This window comes from Brassica oleracea, chromosome C4 (genome assembly GCF_000695525.1).
Source record: "Brassica oleracea var. oleracea cultivar TO1000 chromosome C4, BOL, whole genome shotgun sequence".
NCBI lineage: Eukaryota > Viridiplantae > Streptophyta > Magnoliopsida > Brassicales > Brassicaceae > Brassica > Brassica oleracea.
In genome coordinates, this window is record NC_027751.1 from 7,335,671 (window position 1) to 7,348,643 (window position 12,973).

The 12,973-nt window shown below is 37.1% G+C and overlaps 3 protein-coding genes across 3 annotated transcripts; all 3 read right to left on the reverse strand.

Moving 5' to 3' along the window:
- Positions 1–346: 346 nt before the first annotated feature.
- Positions 347–817, reverse strand: LOC106337991 (glutathione S-transferase T3-like). The gene has a single exon (XM_013777071.1). The coding sequence runs from the start codon at positions 815–817 to the stop codon at positions 347–349; it is 471 nt and encodes a 156-aa protein (XP_013632525.1).
- A 4,341-nt stretch (positions 818–5,158) lies between these two features.
- Positions 5,159–6,100, reverse strand: LOC106337992. Its single transcript, XM_013777072.1, has 4 exons — positions 5,667–6,100; positions 5,444–5,581; positions 5,275–5,343; positions 5,159–5,215 (listed from the first exon to the last, which is right to left on the reverse strand). Exons 1-4 carry the CDS (start codon positions 5,859–5,861, stop codon positions 5,159–5,161), a joined length of 459 nt encoding a protein of 152 aa, XP_013632526.1. The 5' UTR covers positions 5,862–6,100.
- A 3,502-nt stretch (positions 6,101–9,602) lies between these two features.
- On the reverse strand, positions 9,603–10,493 carry LOC106337993 (glutathione S-transferase T2-like). Its single transcript, XM_013777074.1, has one exon. It carries the CDS (start codon positions 10,491–10,493, stop codon positions 9,603–9,605), a length of 891 nt encoding a protein of 296 aa, XP_013632528.1.
- Positions 10,494–12,973: the final 2,480 nt, after the last annotated feature.

Genomic DNA, 12,973 nt, shown 5'->3' on the forward strand with positions numbered 1-12,973 from the left:
TTTTGTGGTTGCAGAGGACACATAAACAAGACCCGGAAGACAAGAACCATAAGAACATAAAAAGACTTAGTTATTATTAGCCATTTAAGCAATCAAGACATACTAAAACAAAGATTTTAAAACAGAGAATTTAAAAGACATAGTTATCATTGAAGACATACTAAAACAGAGATTTTAAAATAGAGATTTTTAAAGATTATATCCTAATCTTTCAGAAATACTTGGCTAGGAGCTTATTCTTCACAACTTCCTCCGGCTCAGTTAATGGTTCGTTCTTGGCGAGGAGAGTGTCTGGTATGGCCAGCTTTGACAGTCTCTCCTTCATCAAATCCTCTTTCTTCATTTCTCATATGGTCGTATACTCAGCAACAGACTTTCCTTGAACAATGGACCTTTTTAGTTTAGCAGCCTTGCAAGCTTCAGGCCGGATCTCTAGATCAAGGACAGTGGTGCTTGAATTTGTCTCACCATCCTTCCTCTTTGAACTGGCAGTGGCTTTTGGAGTGTTAAGGCTAAGCCATTTTTGTTCAAAGCGCAACACACACCAAACATGCTCAAGGGTAAACTTGGTTTGCTGATCAGAGTAGAAGATGTCGTGAGCCTTCTTGAGAACATCAGTGTCACTCTCACCACTGCCAATTTGTCTCTCTGCTGCTGAGTATGCCCCACAGAACTTGGTAACCTGATCGTTTATTCTGTGCCACCTCTTCTTACAAGTAAGATCCCCTCTCTTTTCACCATCCTGTAGACCATGTGGACTTGCTGCATAATTAATACTCTCCAACCCGTTTCCAGAAGGTCCCCAACTTCTGGTCATTTCCAACTATGGCATCCTTCGAAGTGTTAAGCCAAGCAGAGATAAGTACCTCATCATCAGCTGGGCTCCATTTGCGTCTAACATAGTCTAACATGACGCTCCACTGGTGTGTCTACTGTTGTGTCTACTGTCGTGTGTTCAGCTTGTTGTGAACTGAAGGGAGGGATCTCCGATTCTCCAAAGTTAACACTTGAATGAAAACTTTCATAAGGAAATTTTTCATGGAGACCACTTCCATGTTGACTGTGAAGCAGTCCTACGTAACTAGAGGACTGAGTTTGATAATTTCTTGAATCCATACGAGTTATAAAAGAGAAAGATTTGAGAGAGAGTTGTAGATTTTGAGATGATAGAAGAGAGAAAGAAGCTGTGTATATTTAAAGGGAATGAGATGGGAGTTAGCAGGTGAAGAGTATTAAGTTTTCCACATAAAAACTAACCATAAACAAGATATGTCTAATCTGAAGTTATTACTAACCTATCTACGGTATCAAGTAACGACGACAGTGCCTTAATAATAAAGCTAACATTAACAACATATGTACTTTCACTGGAAGTGGTTTGTCTAGTTGAGTAAAGAGTTAAAGAGGTGTCAAAATAAACGATTTCCCTCACTGCAATCTATTGAAGAACTAAACCATAATTCTAATTTGTTAAAAATACTTCACATTTTAACAGACATTTTGCAACCATGAAACAACCATAACATCATAAATCTACACAAGACTGGAGCCGACCATACAACCAAACATAAATCATACATTTTGCAAGCATGTAACATAAGAACCATAGAATCTATACGTTTTTTGCAAGCATAAAGAACCATAGAATCATAGAATCTATACGTTTTTTATATATCTATACCAAACCACCACTTCAATCACAAGAACCGACCATAGAATCTATATCACAAGAGACGACAAAATCAAATCAAACATAATTTCAAATCAAACAACCAGTGAATCTACACAGCCTTACTCGGTTTCTCAATCTTACAAGAGAGGTTAAAGACATACCTTATTGGGTCGATTCTGCAACAATGTCGAAAGGACTGAATTAGCCAATGAATCTCTCTGGAGGTTAAAGACATACTTTGCCAAGATTGGGTCGATTCTGAAACGATTTCGAAAGGACTGAGTTAGCCAACGATTCTGAAACGATTTGGAAGCGAACCGACGCAGGGGGAGTGAACTGAGTTAGCCAACGATTTGAAGAGGTCGATTATTCTTTTTGATTTTACTTCGCCTTCGGAGATCGCGGCGTCGCCATTGGAGATTTCAGATGTCGATTGATTTTGGAGAAGAGAGAAGAAACACACTGACTAGGGCTTCGTTCGACTTCGAATACATCTTCCACTCCTATGCTGCCACGTTGCTCACGGAACGCGTCCAAAAATCCCTTAACTAAGGTCCGAACCCAACGATATCTTTTCTTTTTCATTTATTTTCGAGCCCCAAAAACACTAAGGACGGACCAAGGACCGCCCGATAATGTTGCTCCAAGAACCTCCGTTAATCATGCTCTTAGTTTCAAAAAATAAAAAAAAATTCACCTGCTTTCATCTTTTAGTCATTTGTGCTAGTGTGTAGAAAATCAAACGTATATTTGTATCTTCTTCCGATTAGTAAATTGAATCCAAAAACTTACGTACTAAGGTTGGTTTACGAATGATTTTTGTTAGTTAGATGATTAACGTCTAGACGTTGCAATGTCAATGTACGTATACGTATACTGATAGCGTTACGTGTATGATACTTTTATGCCAGAATACATAAGTTATGTCCAACCACGTGTGGGTCGTGCACGTGCTTGCTAGTTGTAAAATGTACTTGTGAATATTATACCGAACTTGAATTTCAAGTATATATATACGTCGGAGCGTTTTTTAAGTTTACGTAAATCAGAGTGCGTTTCGGACTAGTATAGAGTATATAAATATTTCCCGACGTAAAGAAGTACAAGTTTCTAGGGCTCAAAACTCTTGATTTACTCTTTATAAAAGTCCAAAACTCTTTCAGTATCCTTCATCTCTAGATTTGAGTGTACGAGAAAGTTAAAGGAATGAAAGAAACGAAAATGTAAAGAGGCATGATGTTAATACAGTAGCCGACGTGTGTTGTGTATTAATATACATGTTATAGTAGGTGCACACTTTATCTTGTTTTATCTTTCAAAGACGAGTTTGGTAGATGATCTGGCCTTAATATGCCTCGTGAACGGAAATGAAACTAATTATGAAAGAACGAAAAGAAAAAGTAGATGCTCTAACAAGTATGAATCTTACCACACACTTTGTCTGTAACTACTTAATGATGTAGTGATAAACTAACCCAGACTGATAATGAGTTTAAGCGGTTTAACTTATTAATTTTTTAGTAATATAAATCCTTGATCAGGGTTGTCCAGGCCAAAGCATGTTTCACTTGACTAAATAATTAGAGTATGCAAACCTTAGTACATTGTATGTCGCTAACAAAATTGATTACAGTTTGTATATACGTAATGCTAGAAAATTCAACATCCACGTGAAATTAATTAGTACAATTACATTTATCTAAAAATTATTTAAATACATATATAGATGCTAATTAAAATTCTAGCTGGTAGGTTGACCTTTTCGGTTTTTGAGTGGTTTATTTGAAACATTTTCTTGCACATCATTATGCAGTAAATGATCTATTAGGATGATGAAAGAGAACAATGGTTATATATGAATACATGATTCAAAAGACATGGGGAAAAGGCATGCACTAGTAAATTAAGCATTGTATATACTTTGTGTAGCGTTGTTGTTCCCTGTGACCTTCTCTAAGAAGAGGAAGATGGCATTTGGCTTCCACTTGGCACTGTCTCAGTTTGCATGAGAGAGGTAAGAACATCACTATGGTCTTTCTCTCATTGATTAAGTTCCCCATGTTGATATGGATCATATCATATTGACAACAAAACAAAATTAATAACATCACAATATTTAATAACTAGCGTTACATTTTTCTAAAGAAACCTACTGCATATTTTGTGGCTGAGAAGATCCATTAACAGTGCCGCCCAAGAGGATAAGAGTAGGGTGAGAATTGAAGTCCCGAATCCCCTAAAATTTAATGTATTATTTATTGTCCTTTTGAGTTCTGAGTACTTTTTTTTCCATTCTGAATAATTTAATAAGCGAGTTAAACGAATCTGATACAAAATGTAAATATTAACAAAGAATCTTAGGAGATGAGGCCTTTGAGGAGCATTTGGGGCCACGTCTCACACAGTGCGTAAAAAGTGATGCCTGCCACCGACGGTTACCACATGAAGAGGGGACCTTGTGAGAAATTAAAGGATTTTAGTTCATTTTTCTTTCGCAACAATTTATATATTTTGTTTTATTATTTATTTTAGGACGAACTTTAGAAGTTTACCCAAAACAATTTGAATGTGAAAATATTTCGTGGATTACTGTTGGTTTTGATGAAGTTGCAAGTGAGCGGTTCAGCCTTTGCTTATTCCATTCGGTACGGGGCCAAACATAGTGAAGTTTTTATGACCCTAAACCTAAAGGATAAAAAAGAATGTTGAAAATAAATATTACAGTCCATATGTCCTAATTAGCCGCTTAGAGCACCGTTAACCAGTGGCGGAGGCTTGATTTATGTTAACCAAGATCAATTTAATAACAATTACAATTCACAAAGGTCAATAAGTTAATTTTTCAGCATTTCATCAAAATTTTAGAAGGAAATTACAAGAATTATTTTTTCATATGGGTCAATTGACTACCCTAGTTACATGCTAGTTCCGCCACTGCCTTTATCGTGCATTTCTCACAAAAAATTCTAAACTAAAATTATAATAAAAAATGAAACTGTAGGTGAGAAAAGAAGTAAAAACTAAGAAACGGTTGTTTGTTTAGAAACTTTGGACGGAGTATTAGGGGATCCGCATTGGTGAACCCCCTCTCGGGGTTCATAAGATTTTTTTATTATTTTTTTGGTGGGACCATAAATAGTTGTGAACTTCTATCGATTGTGTTCCTGCATTGGTGAACCTGCAGAAGGGGTTCATAAAAATAAAATAATATTATATATATTTTTTTTAAATCTTTTCACTATATTGAAAATAAATGAATAAAATATAATAAGTTTTAAAATATTCAATACATTAAGAATTGATTACATTAACCAATATATTTATAAAAGAAATTTATTCAATACATTGAGAATTCATGAACATACAACGATCAATCATCTACATTACCAAACATTTGCCAGATATTTTCGATGAGATCAGCTTTCAAACGATCATGTTTATCTGAATTTCGAACTTCAGTGCGAATGCCAAGCATATTATGGACATTCAAACTTTCTCTTCTTCGCACCTGAGAACTTGTGCTTGACTCTCCCGACTCGAACTCTGATGTAATGTTTACCTTAAGGTTTTTATTCGAAGCAGACCTTCTCCAGATTTGTTACCTGCACAGTGAGAGAATAAATCTCAGCAGTGAGGTTATCAACCACCAAACTGAGGCGGTTAACCTCTGCCTGCAGATGGGAACAAACAAACCGTGTTACGGACTTAAAAAGAACCAAACTTTACAAATCTTTATACTACCAATTCGATACTCTTAAAAAGTTCACTAACCTCAACTGTGTCGATATGTTTATTGAGATTGGGCACCAACTTGATCACCTGCTCAGCCTTCTCCACCCGCCTACGCAGACTTTCGATCTCCTCCTGCACACCTATAACCCAAGGCTGACGGTAATGAAACCCATCAGCCTTGTTGACAACATAAACACATTAGACTCGCGTCACTAAAACATAATTTATACTTCTTCAAACCCATCTGCATTGTATCTCTTACCTCGTAGTTGATGCATGTGAAGAAGCGTTTCCCAGGCAGAGTGTCGTACTCCTCCTTCACGCGAACCTCGTCTCGGATTCTCCCACCACAGGGACACCTTCTGGGAATCCCATATTCTGAATCGGCCACGTTTCCCATCCTGTTGTAGTACTCCTCTTGCCTCTTTGTATTTATTCTATCTTCCACGGGATCCATCTAAACAACAAAGATAAAACAGATTACGACATAATCACGAAAAATTATGATGAAACGACCCATAAATCGAACCCACATGCAGATTTAAAACCATAACTCAAAACCCCCAAATCGATTTCAGATCCCAGATAAACAAACCCTAAAAATCGATAAATCGAACCCCGCATGAGGTTTTACAACCATAAATCGAAACCCCCTTTTCCGATTTTGAACCCAAACTCGAAACCACAAAATCTATTTCGAGTCCCTCACATCGGTTTCGACACCAAAAACGCTTGATTTAACCGTGAATCCACTCGATACTCACCTGTGCTCGTAGAGGAGACACTCCGTCGTCAATTAGATAGAGAAAAGTGAAGAACGGTCAGCGTCGCACCAAAATCGTCTTTCGGAGAGAAACCCTAGCTTTTTTTCAGAAATGAGAGAAAATGCTTTCTCTCCGCTTTCCTCCTCGTCAACTCGCGAACGCGTCTCCAATGGGTGGGTGACACCTGGCATGAACCGGGCTCATACGGGGTCAGTACTAAGAGGCGGGTCGCGGAAATAAACCCAATTTTTGATTTATTTTTGGTTTTCGGGCCTATGAACCCGAGCCCATAAACCCCATTAGAACTCTCAATGCTGATGGCCTTAGAAACTACCTTGCCTTGATGAATTTATTATTTTTACATTAAAAGTTAATCACAATATAAAAAAAATAGTATTAAATAGCTTAGAAACTCTACGTAAGAGAGCAACATTATCAACAACACTTCTTAGAAAAGTTCTTAGAGTTTTTAATTAGTATTTCTAGTCTAAGCACTTTTCTAAGATACTTAAGTGAAAAACAACATTATCAATGGAACTTTTTGAAGGTTCTTAGGTATAAAATATTATTTTTTTATTAATAATTAGTAATTAAGATATATAATCCTGAACATATACCCATTTATAATCACTATTAAAAAAACATTTTTATTCATTTCATATAAAATTACAAACATTTTATTACATTCCATACATAAAAAAAAAATCATATGTTATTTGGAAGATGTCCAAATTTAACCCATATATTTTCAATCAAATCGTATTTTAATTGTTCATGGGCTTGTTTAATACGAACGCTCGTTCGACGATCCATTGCACTGCCGAGATTTGAAGGCCTAGTAACGGTAAATGTATCCTCGTCTTCGCTTTTTTGAAATTCTCTAACGTTATCTTGAGTGTTTGTTGATCGTTAATCCTCGACAATCATATTATGGAGAATGATGCATGCTCTCATAATATTTGCTATTTTGTCTTTATCCCATAACTTAGATGGATTTTTCACAACGACAAATCTAGCTTGCAGAACTCCGAAGGCACGCTCAACATCTTTTCGAACAGCTTCTTGGGTCTTAACAAATAACGAATGTTTCTCACTTTGTGGAAGTCAGATAGATTGAATAAAAGTCGCCCATTCCGGATAAATACCATCAGTGAGATAATATGTCAAATGGTATGGATTACCATTAACATAGAAGTTTACTTGTGGCGCTATTCCGTTAATAATGTCTTCAAAAACGGGTGATCGATCAAGAATATTTAGATCGTTCATAGTACCTGGAGCTCCAAAAAACGTGTGTCATATCCAGAGGTCACTTGAAGCTACCGCCTCCAAGACAATTGTTGGTTTTTCGGTTCCTCGTGAATACATTCCTTTCCAAGCCGTGGGGCAATTCTTCCACTTCCAATGCATACAGTCGATGCTTCCAATCATCTCCGGGAACCCACGTTGTTCTCCGATATAGAGTAGTCTTTGCAGATCCTCTTGTGTGGGCCGTCGTAGGTATTCATCACCAAACAAGCTGATTATTCCGGCCGTAAAATTGTGCAAACATTTCCGAGCTGTCGTTTCAGCAAGTCGGACATACTCATCAAGTGAATCAGCTGCACCGCCATATGCCAACTGTCGAATTGCTACAGTACATTTTTGTAGGGGTGTTAGACTAGACCATCCGGTACAATCTTCTCTTGGTTTAAAATACGGTATTTCCGTGGAGAGACGATGCACAATACGCAGAAACAATGATTTGTTCATTCGAAACCGTCTCCGGAATAATTGGGGCGTGTAAGTTGGAGTCTCGCTAAAGTAATCATCCCAGAGCATCTGGTGGCCTTCTTCTCGGTGCCTCTCGATAAAAATACGTTGCTTTCGCTCTTTTGGTTCTGGAATAAGATCAAAGTTTTCAGCATAATCATCTAACATGGAATCAATTTCATCATCATCATCTTTGTGGTAGTGATAATGAGAAGAAGATGCCATTAGATTTTTTTTTTTTTTAAATGAAAAGTTGATGATAGAGAAGAAGATTTGGTATAAGAGGAGGGATGTCTTAAAATTTCCAACGATCTATCATATTTATAGGATCAAATAAGTGTATCTTGTGATACTAGTGTGATTGAAATTATACAGCTTGTGATTGTATATTGTTTTGTTGTGGAAATAAAAAACAAATCATGTGACTCTTACACATCTAATGTTTGTTTGTTTTCAAGTTTGTTTTGTTTTCAAGTTTCACGGACCAACAATTTTTGTTGAGGAGGGATGTTTGTTTTGTTTTCAAGTTTCACGGACCAACAATTTTTGTTGAGGAGGGATGTTTGTTTTGTTTTCAAGTTTCACGGACCAACAATTTTTGTTGAGGAGGGATGTTTGTTTTGTTTTCAAGTTTCACGGACCAACAATTTTTGTTGAGGAGGGATGTTTGTTTTGTTTTCAAGTTTCACGGACCAACAATTTTTGTTGAGGAGGGATGTTTGTTTTGTTTTCAAGTTTCACGGACCAACAAAACTCTGTCTTTAAAGTTCACGTTAAAGATACATCCTTCATTACATTAGTCTCTGTCTTTAAAGTTCACTACGCTTGAAACTAAAACAACAACCCAAGTAGAACTAGATTTCTTCTTTGCCAAGCACGGAGAATCACTTCAATATGATCACCAACCCTAGTAGAACTAAAACGATGAGCATTACACCAATGAATACCTCAAAGCCATTTATAAAACTAGATTTCTTCTTTGCCAAGTCACAAACTAACTGCTCTAGCCTAAGCACCTTCTCATCTGTCCCATAGTCACTCATAAGGTTCAGATTGTCTACCTTTTCCTCCAACTGAAGTATGTGTTTATCCCTCACCCTCATCTCCTCCATGACTGCGACGTCCCACCATTTCCACACATGGCACTCCATCATCCACATGCTCACAGGTGTAGTATCTCCTCCCTGGATCAAGCCTTGTGTATGATGTAGCTATCTTTGGTGCACCATCACAGTAGCAAACCTGGGGGAATCCAAACTCGACCTCCGGTTGTGGAGGGTACTGAGCCGTATCACCATACTTCAAGCTCAACTCTTCTTGGTCACGATGAATGAGGTCTTCCATCTCGCTGTACTCATAAGGTTCAGATATCTCCCCACCATACTCTGTAGAATCTGAAGGCTGGCTGTAACTATATCTCCCCATTTTAAATAAACCTGCAAAAACATTTATTTCATTACTACGAAAGTACATTAGACATCACGAAAGTAAATAGAAAAACAATAATTTAAGGAAACATTTATTTCATTACTACGAAGCAGAAATAAATTAGACATGGAAGCAGAAATACATTAGACATGGAAGCAGCAAAAATACAAGTGATTCATCAAAGTAGCAAGCAGAAACATAGAATTTAAAAGACATTTTCAGGAAACAGATACATAATAAATGCGATAACATTTTCAGAAATACTGAGCGAGTAGCTTGTTCTTCACAACATCCTCAGCCTCGCTTAGTGGTCCTAGCTTGGCTAGGAGTGTGTCTAGAATGGCAAGCTTTGACAATCTCTCCTTCATGATGAGATCCTCCTTCTTCAACTCCATGACGGTCGTATACACAGTAATAGATTTTATTCCTTGAGTATTATTCCTTCTAGCTTTAGCTGCCTTGCTACCCTCTGGACGCACCTCTTGATCACCAACAGTTGTGCTTGATGTTTGTGAACATTCCTCTCCAGCGTTTCGCTTTGAACTCCCAGTAGGTTTAGGAGTGTTAAGGCTGAACCACTTCTGCTCAAACCTTAACACACACCACGCATGCTCCAGATTGAATTTCCTCTTGTGATCAGCGAAGTAAATATCATGAGCCACCTTGAGGACATCAGTGTCGCTCTGACCAGAACTGATTTGTCTCTCTGCTGCCGTGTATGCACCACATAATTTGTTGGTGTATTCATTAATCTTTTGCCACCTCTGCTTAAGATGAAGCCACTCTCTAGGTTCACCACTCTCTTTAGCATGTGGGGTTGATGCATAATACTCAGCAACACGTTTCCAGAACGTCCCGGATTTTTGTTCATTTCCAACAACAGCATCCTTAGATGTGTTGAGCCACGCACTTATTACGACCTCGTCATCAGCTGGTGTCCATTGCCTTCTCTCTCTAGAGACAACTGGTGGGTCTTCCCGTGAAGCTGGAGCGTCGGGTTGTTGTGAACTAAAAGGAGGTATCTCGGATCCTCCTCCAAAGTTTTGTCTCGAAGGATAACTTCCATACTGGAAGTTTTGACTTTGGAGAAGATAGCTATAGCTAGGGGAGTCACTATATGGATTCAATGGATTCGTTGAATCCATAGCGAGCAGAATGAGAGGATTATAAAAGAAAGAAAGAGAAAGCGGAGAGAAACAAGAGTGAAACAAGAGAGAAAGAGATTACCACAACAAGAATTAAAGCTTGCTGCGGATTATATAAAGAAATAAGAGAGAAAGATATCATAAAGACAAGGATAACAACCATCAAAGAGCTTTAAATAAAGACCTAACCATCAACTACTAGGGTATAATCAATAGTTATTACAAGCATAACAACCATCAAAGCAATCAAGTAACTAAATATGATTTTCATTTGGTTAGAAACAAAATACACTCCACTTACAATGAGCCAAACAATAAACTTATACTCGTTACAGACGGCTTATTAGTTCGAAACTAATAACTACAAAACCAAACTAACTACAACACTCACTACAACGTCTTCTTTAAATGTCCACACCTACTTAGTTAAATTTCTTCTTTGTTTTCATTGTCGAATTCTTCAAAATCCCAGTTGATAAAACAAATATATTCAAATTCTGTTATATTAAAACAAATATTTTCAAATTGTTAATAAAAACTTCACTAATCAATCAAGTATATATTCAAATTGTCAAACAAACATAGATCCATCGAGTAGAAAATCCAAAATTTAATCTAAAATACACAAATCAATCGACTATACAATCAAACACAGATCAGTTCACAATCAAATTCGTCGCCAACCAAACCATCAGAAACTATACAACCAAACATTCAGAAACTAACCAATCAATTAGTTTATATGATTCGTCTAAATCTTTGGCTATAACAGAGATAGAATATTAACAGAGATAGAAGACAAACCTTGTATCGTTTCGATTCGGAGCACGACGGCAAGATCCTTGTGGATTGGGTGAGAATAGACGACGGCTGCCGAAATCTACCGTCGAGAGAGAGAGAGAATAGTGAGACGATGCACACCGAGATCAAACACCACGCATGCAAAAAGGAATCAAACCAAAAAAAATATTAAATCGACAAATCTCACCGATTATCGCAATAAATAAGTTCAGAGAAGAAGGACGAACCTAGTGGAGATTCGATGCGGCGGTAGAGCTTTGGATTGAACGGTAGATCGGTGTGGTAAGCGACGCTGCTTCACTGCTCGAGAAATTGTCTTCTCTGGAGACAGAGAGAGAGAGAGAGAGAGAAGAGGGAGACGAAGAGAATGGATGGAGACCGAACGACCACTTCCCTCTACCGCTTCCTACCTCCTATCACCACTTGCCACGTGACACAAGCACTTCGGCCAAAAACTTCTTACCTAAAAAACGACTCTTTTATTTTTCTTCAATTTTGATTTAAATTTGGGCCGAATTGGGTTAAGCAACGAGGCTTAGAAGCCCCGATAAGGTTGCTCTAAACGATAATGTTGCTCTTACGTGGTTTATGCCAATTGCTGACACTAAATTTTTTTATTGAGCTTTTGGTCGAACGTTATAAAATAAGTTAGACAATGGATCACACTAATTTTTTTTATTGAGCTTTTGGTCGAACGTTATAAAATAAGTTAGACAATGGATCACACTAATTTTTTTTATTGAGCTTTTGGTCGAACGTTATAAAATAAGTTAGACAATGGATCATTTTAAACACGAGTTAAATGAGTAGAAAAAAAGTCAAAAACCCCTCTCTATTGCTAAAGAGGGAGTTGTATTTGTAAAGTTTTACTTTAGTTCGGATTTGGTTATTAGATTGGATCCATAAATATGAAGTTAAATGATTTTAGTCAGAATATTCGCGTTCTTTTCTACTGACTCTTTGTGGATGCATCTTCTAGTTTATTGATAATGTTTTCTCTTGTCTCCGATCGTTTTCAATGTACGGATTGAAAGCAATGGGTCATATAGGTGGTGTAAACATCTTTTACATATGCTTTAGTTTTTCTCTCAATCTACGAATTTGTCATTAATTTCATTTGTTACATGTCAACATAACATATTAGACAGCCACATAGAATAAGTTAGTATTGGTGACTCATGCGAAAACAATTAGGATTTTGTCCAACTCAAATAAGGTTTCAGAATTTTATTATTACCAAAACACAAATCACCACCACCCGATTGGCTAAGATACAATGTTGCGTTGATGGCGTAAGACTTATGGTAAGTAACTAGATTGGATTAAAATAGGTTTTGAAGAGTCAAAGCAAAGTATTTTAAGGGTGAGCTATTACTATTCTAAAGATGAAAAAGTGCTGGAAACAGAAGCGAAGACGCTAAAGTGAGCGATACTTACAATTACATGGTTTAGCTATTAGAAAGTAGTATATGAAACATACTCCAAAATATACTAATATCATTCAAAGACACCAAAAGGCAGGGCCGTCCCTTCCTTAAGGCACATGAAGCATAGGCTTTAGGCCACAAATTACAAAGTGAATTCTAAAGGCCACATTTTGAATGCTTCGTTGCTATAACATAGTGTAATGATGTTTGGATCTCTTATATTTGAAAGAAAATCCATTGCTTCTGTAGTTT

Excerpts from the sequence above, each read along its gene's own strand:
- LOC106337991 (XM_013777071.1), bottom strand. The coding sequence starts at position 817 with ATGACCAGAAGTTGGGGACCTTCTGGAAACGGGTTGGAGAGTATTAAT.
- LOC106337992 (XM_013777072.1), bottom strand. The coding sequence starts at position 5,861 with ATGGATCCCGTGGAAGATAGAATAAATACAAAGAGGCAAGAGGAGTAC. Across the intron at positions 5,582-5,666 it reads TCACATGCATCAACTACGAG|GCTGATGGGTTTCATTACCG; the intron begins GTAAGAGATACA and ends GTTGTCAACAAG. Across the intron at positions 5,344-5,443 it reads AACATATCGACACAGTTGAG|GCAGAGGTTAACCGCCTCAG; the intron begins GTTAGTGAACTT and ends TCCCATCTGCAG.
- LOC106337993 (XM_013777074.1), bottom strand. The coding sequence starts at position 10,493 with ATGGATTCAACGAATCCATTGAATCCATATAGTGACTCCCCTAGCTAT.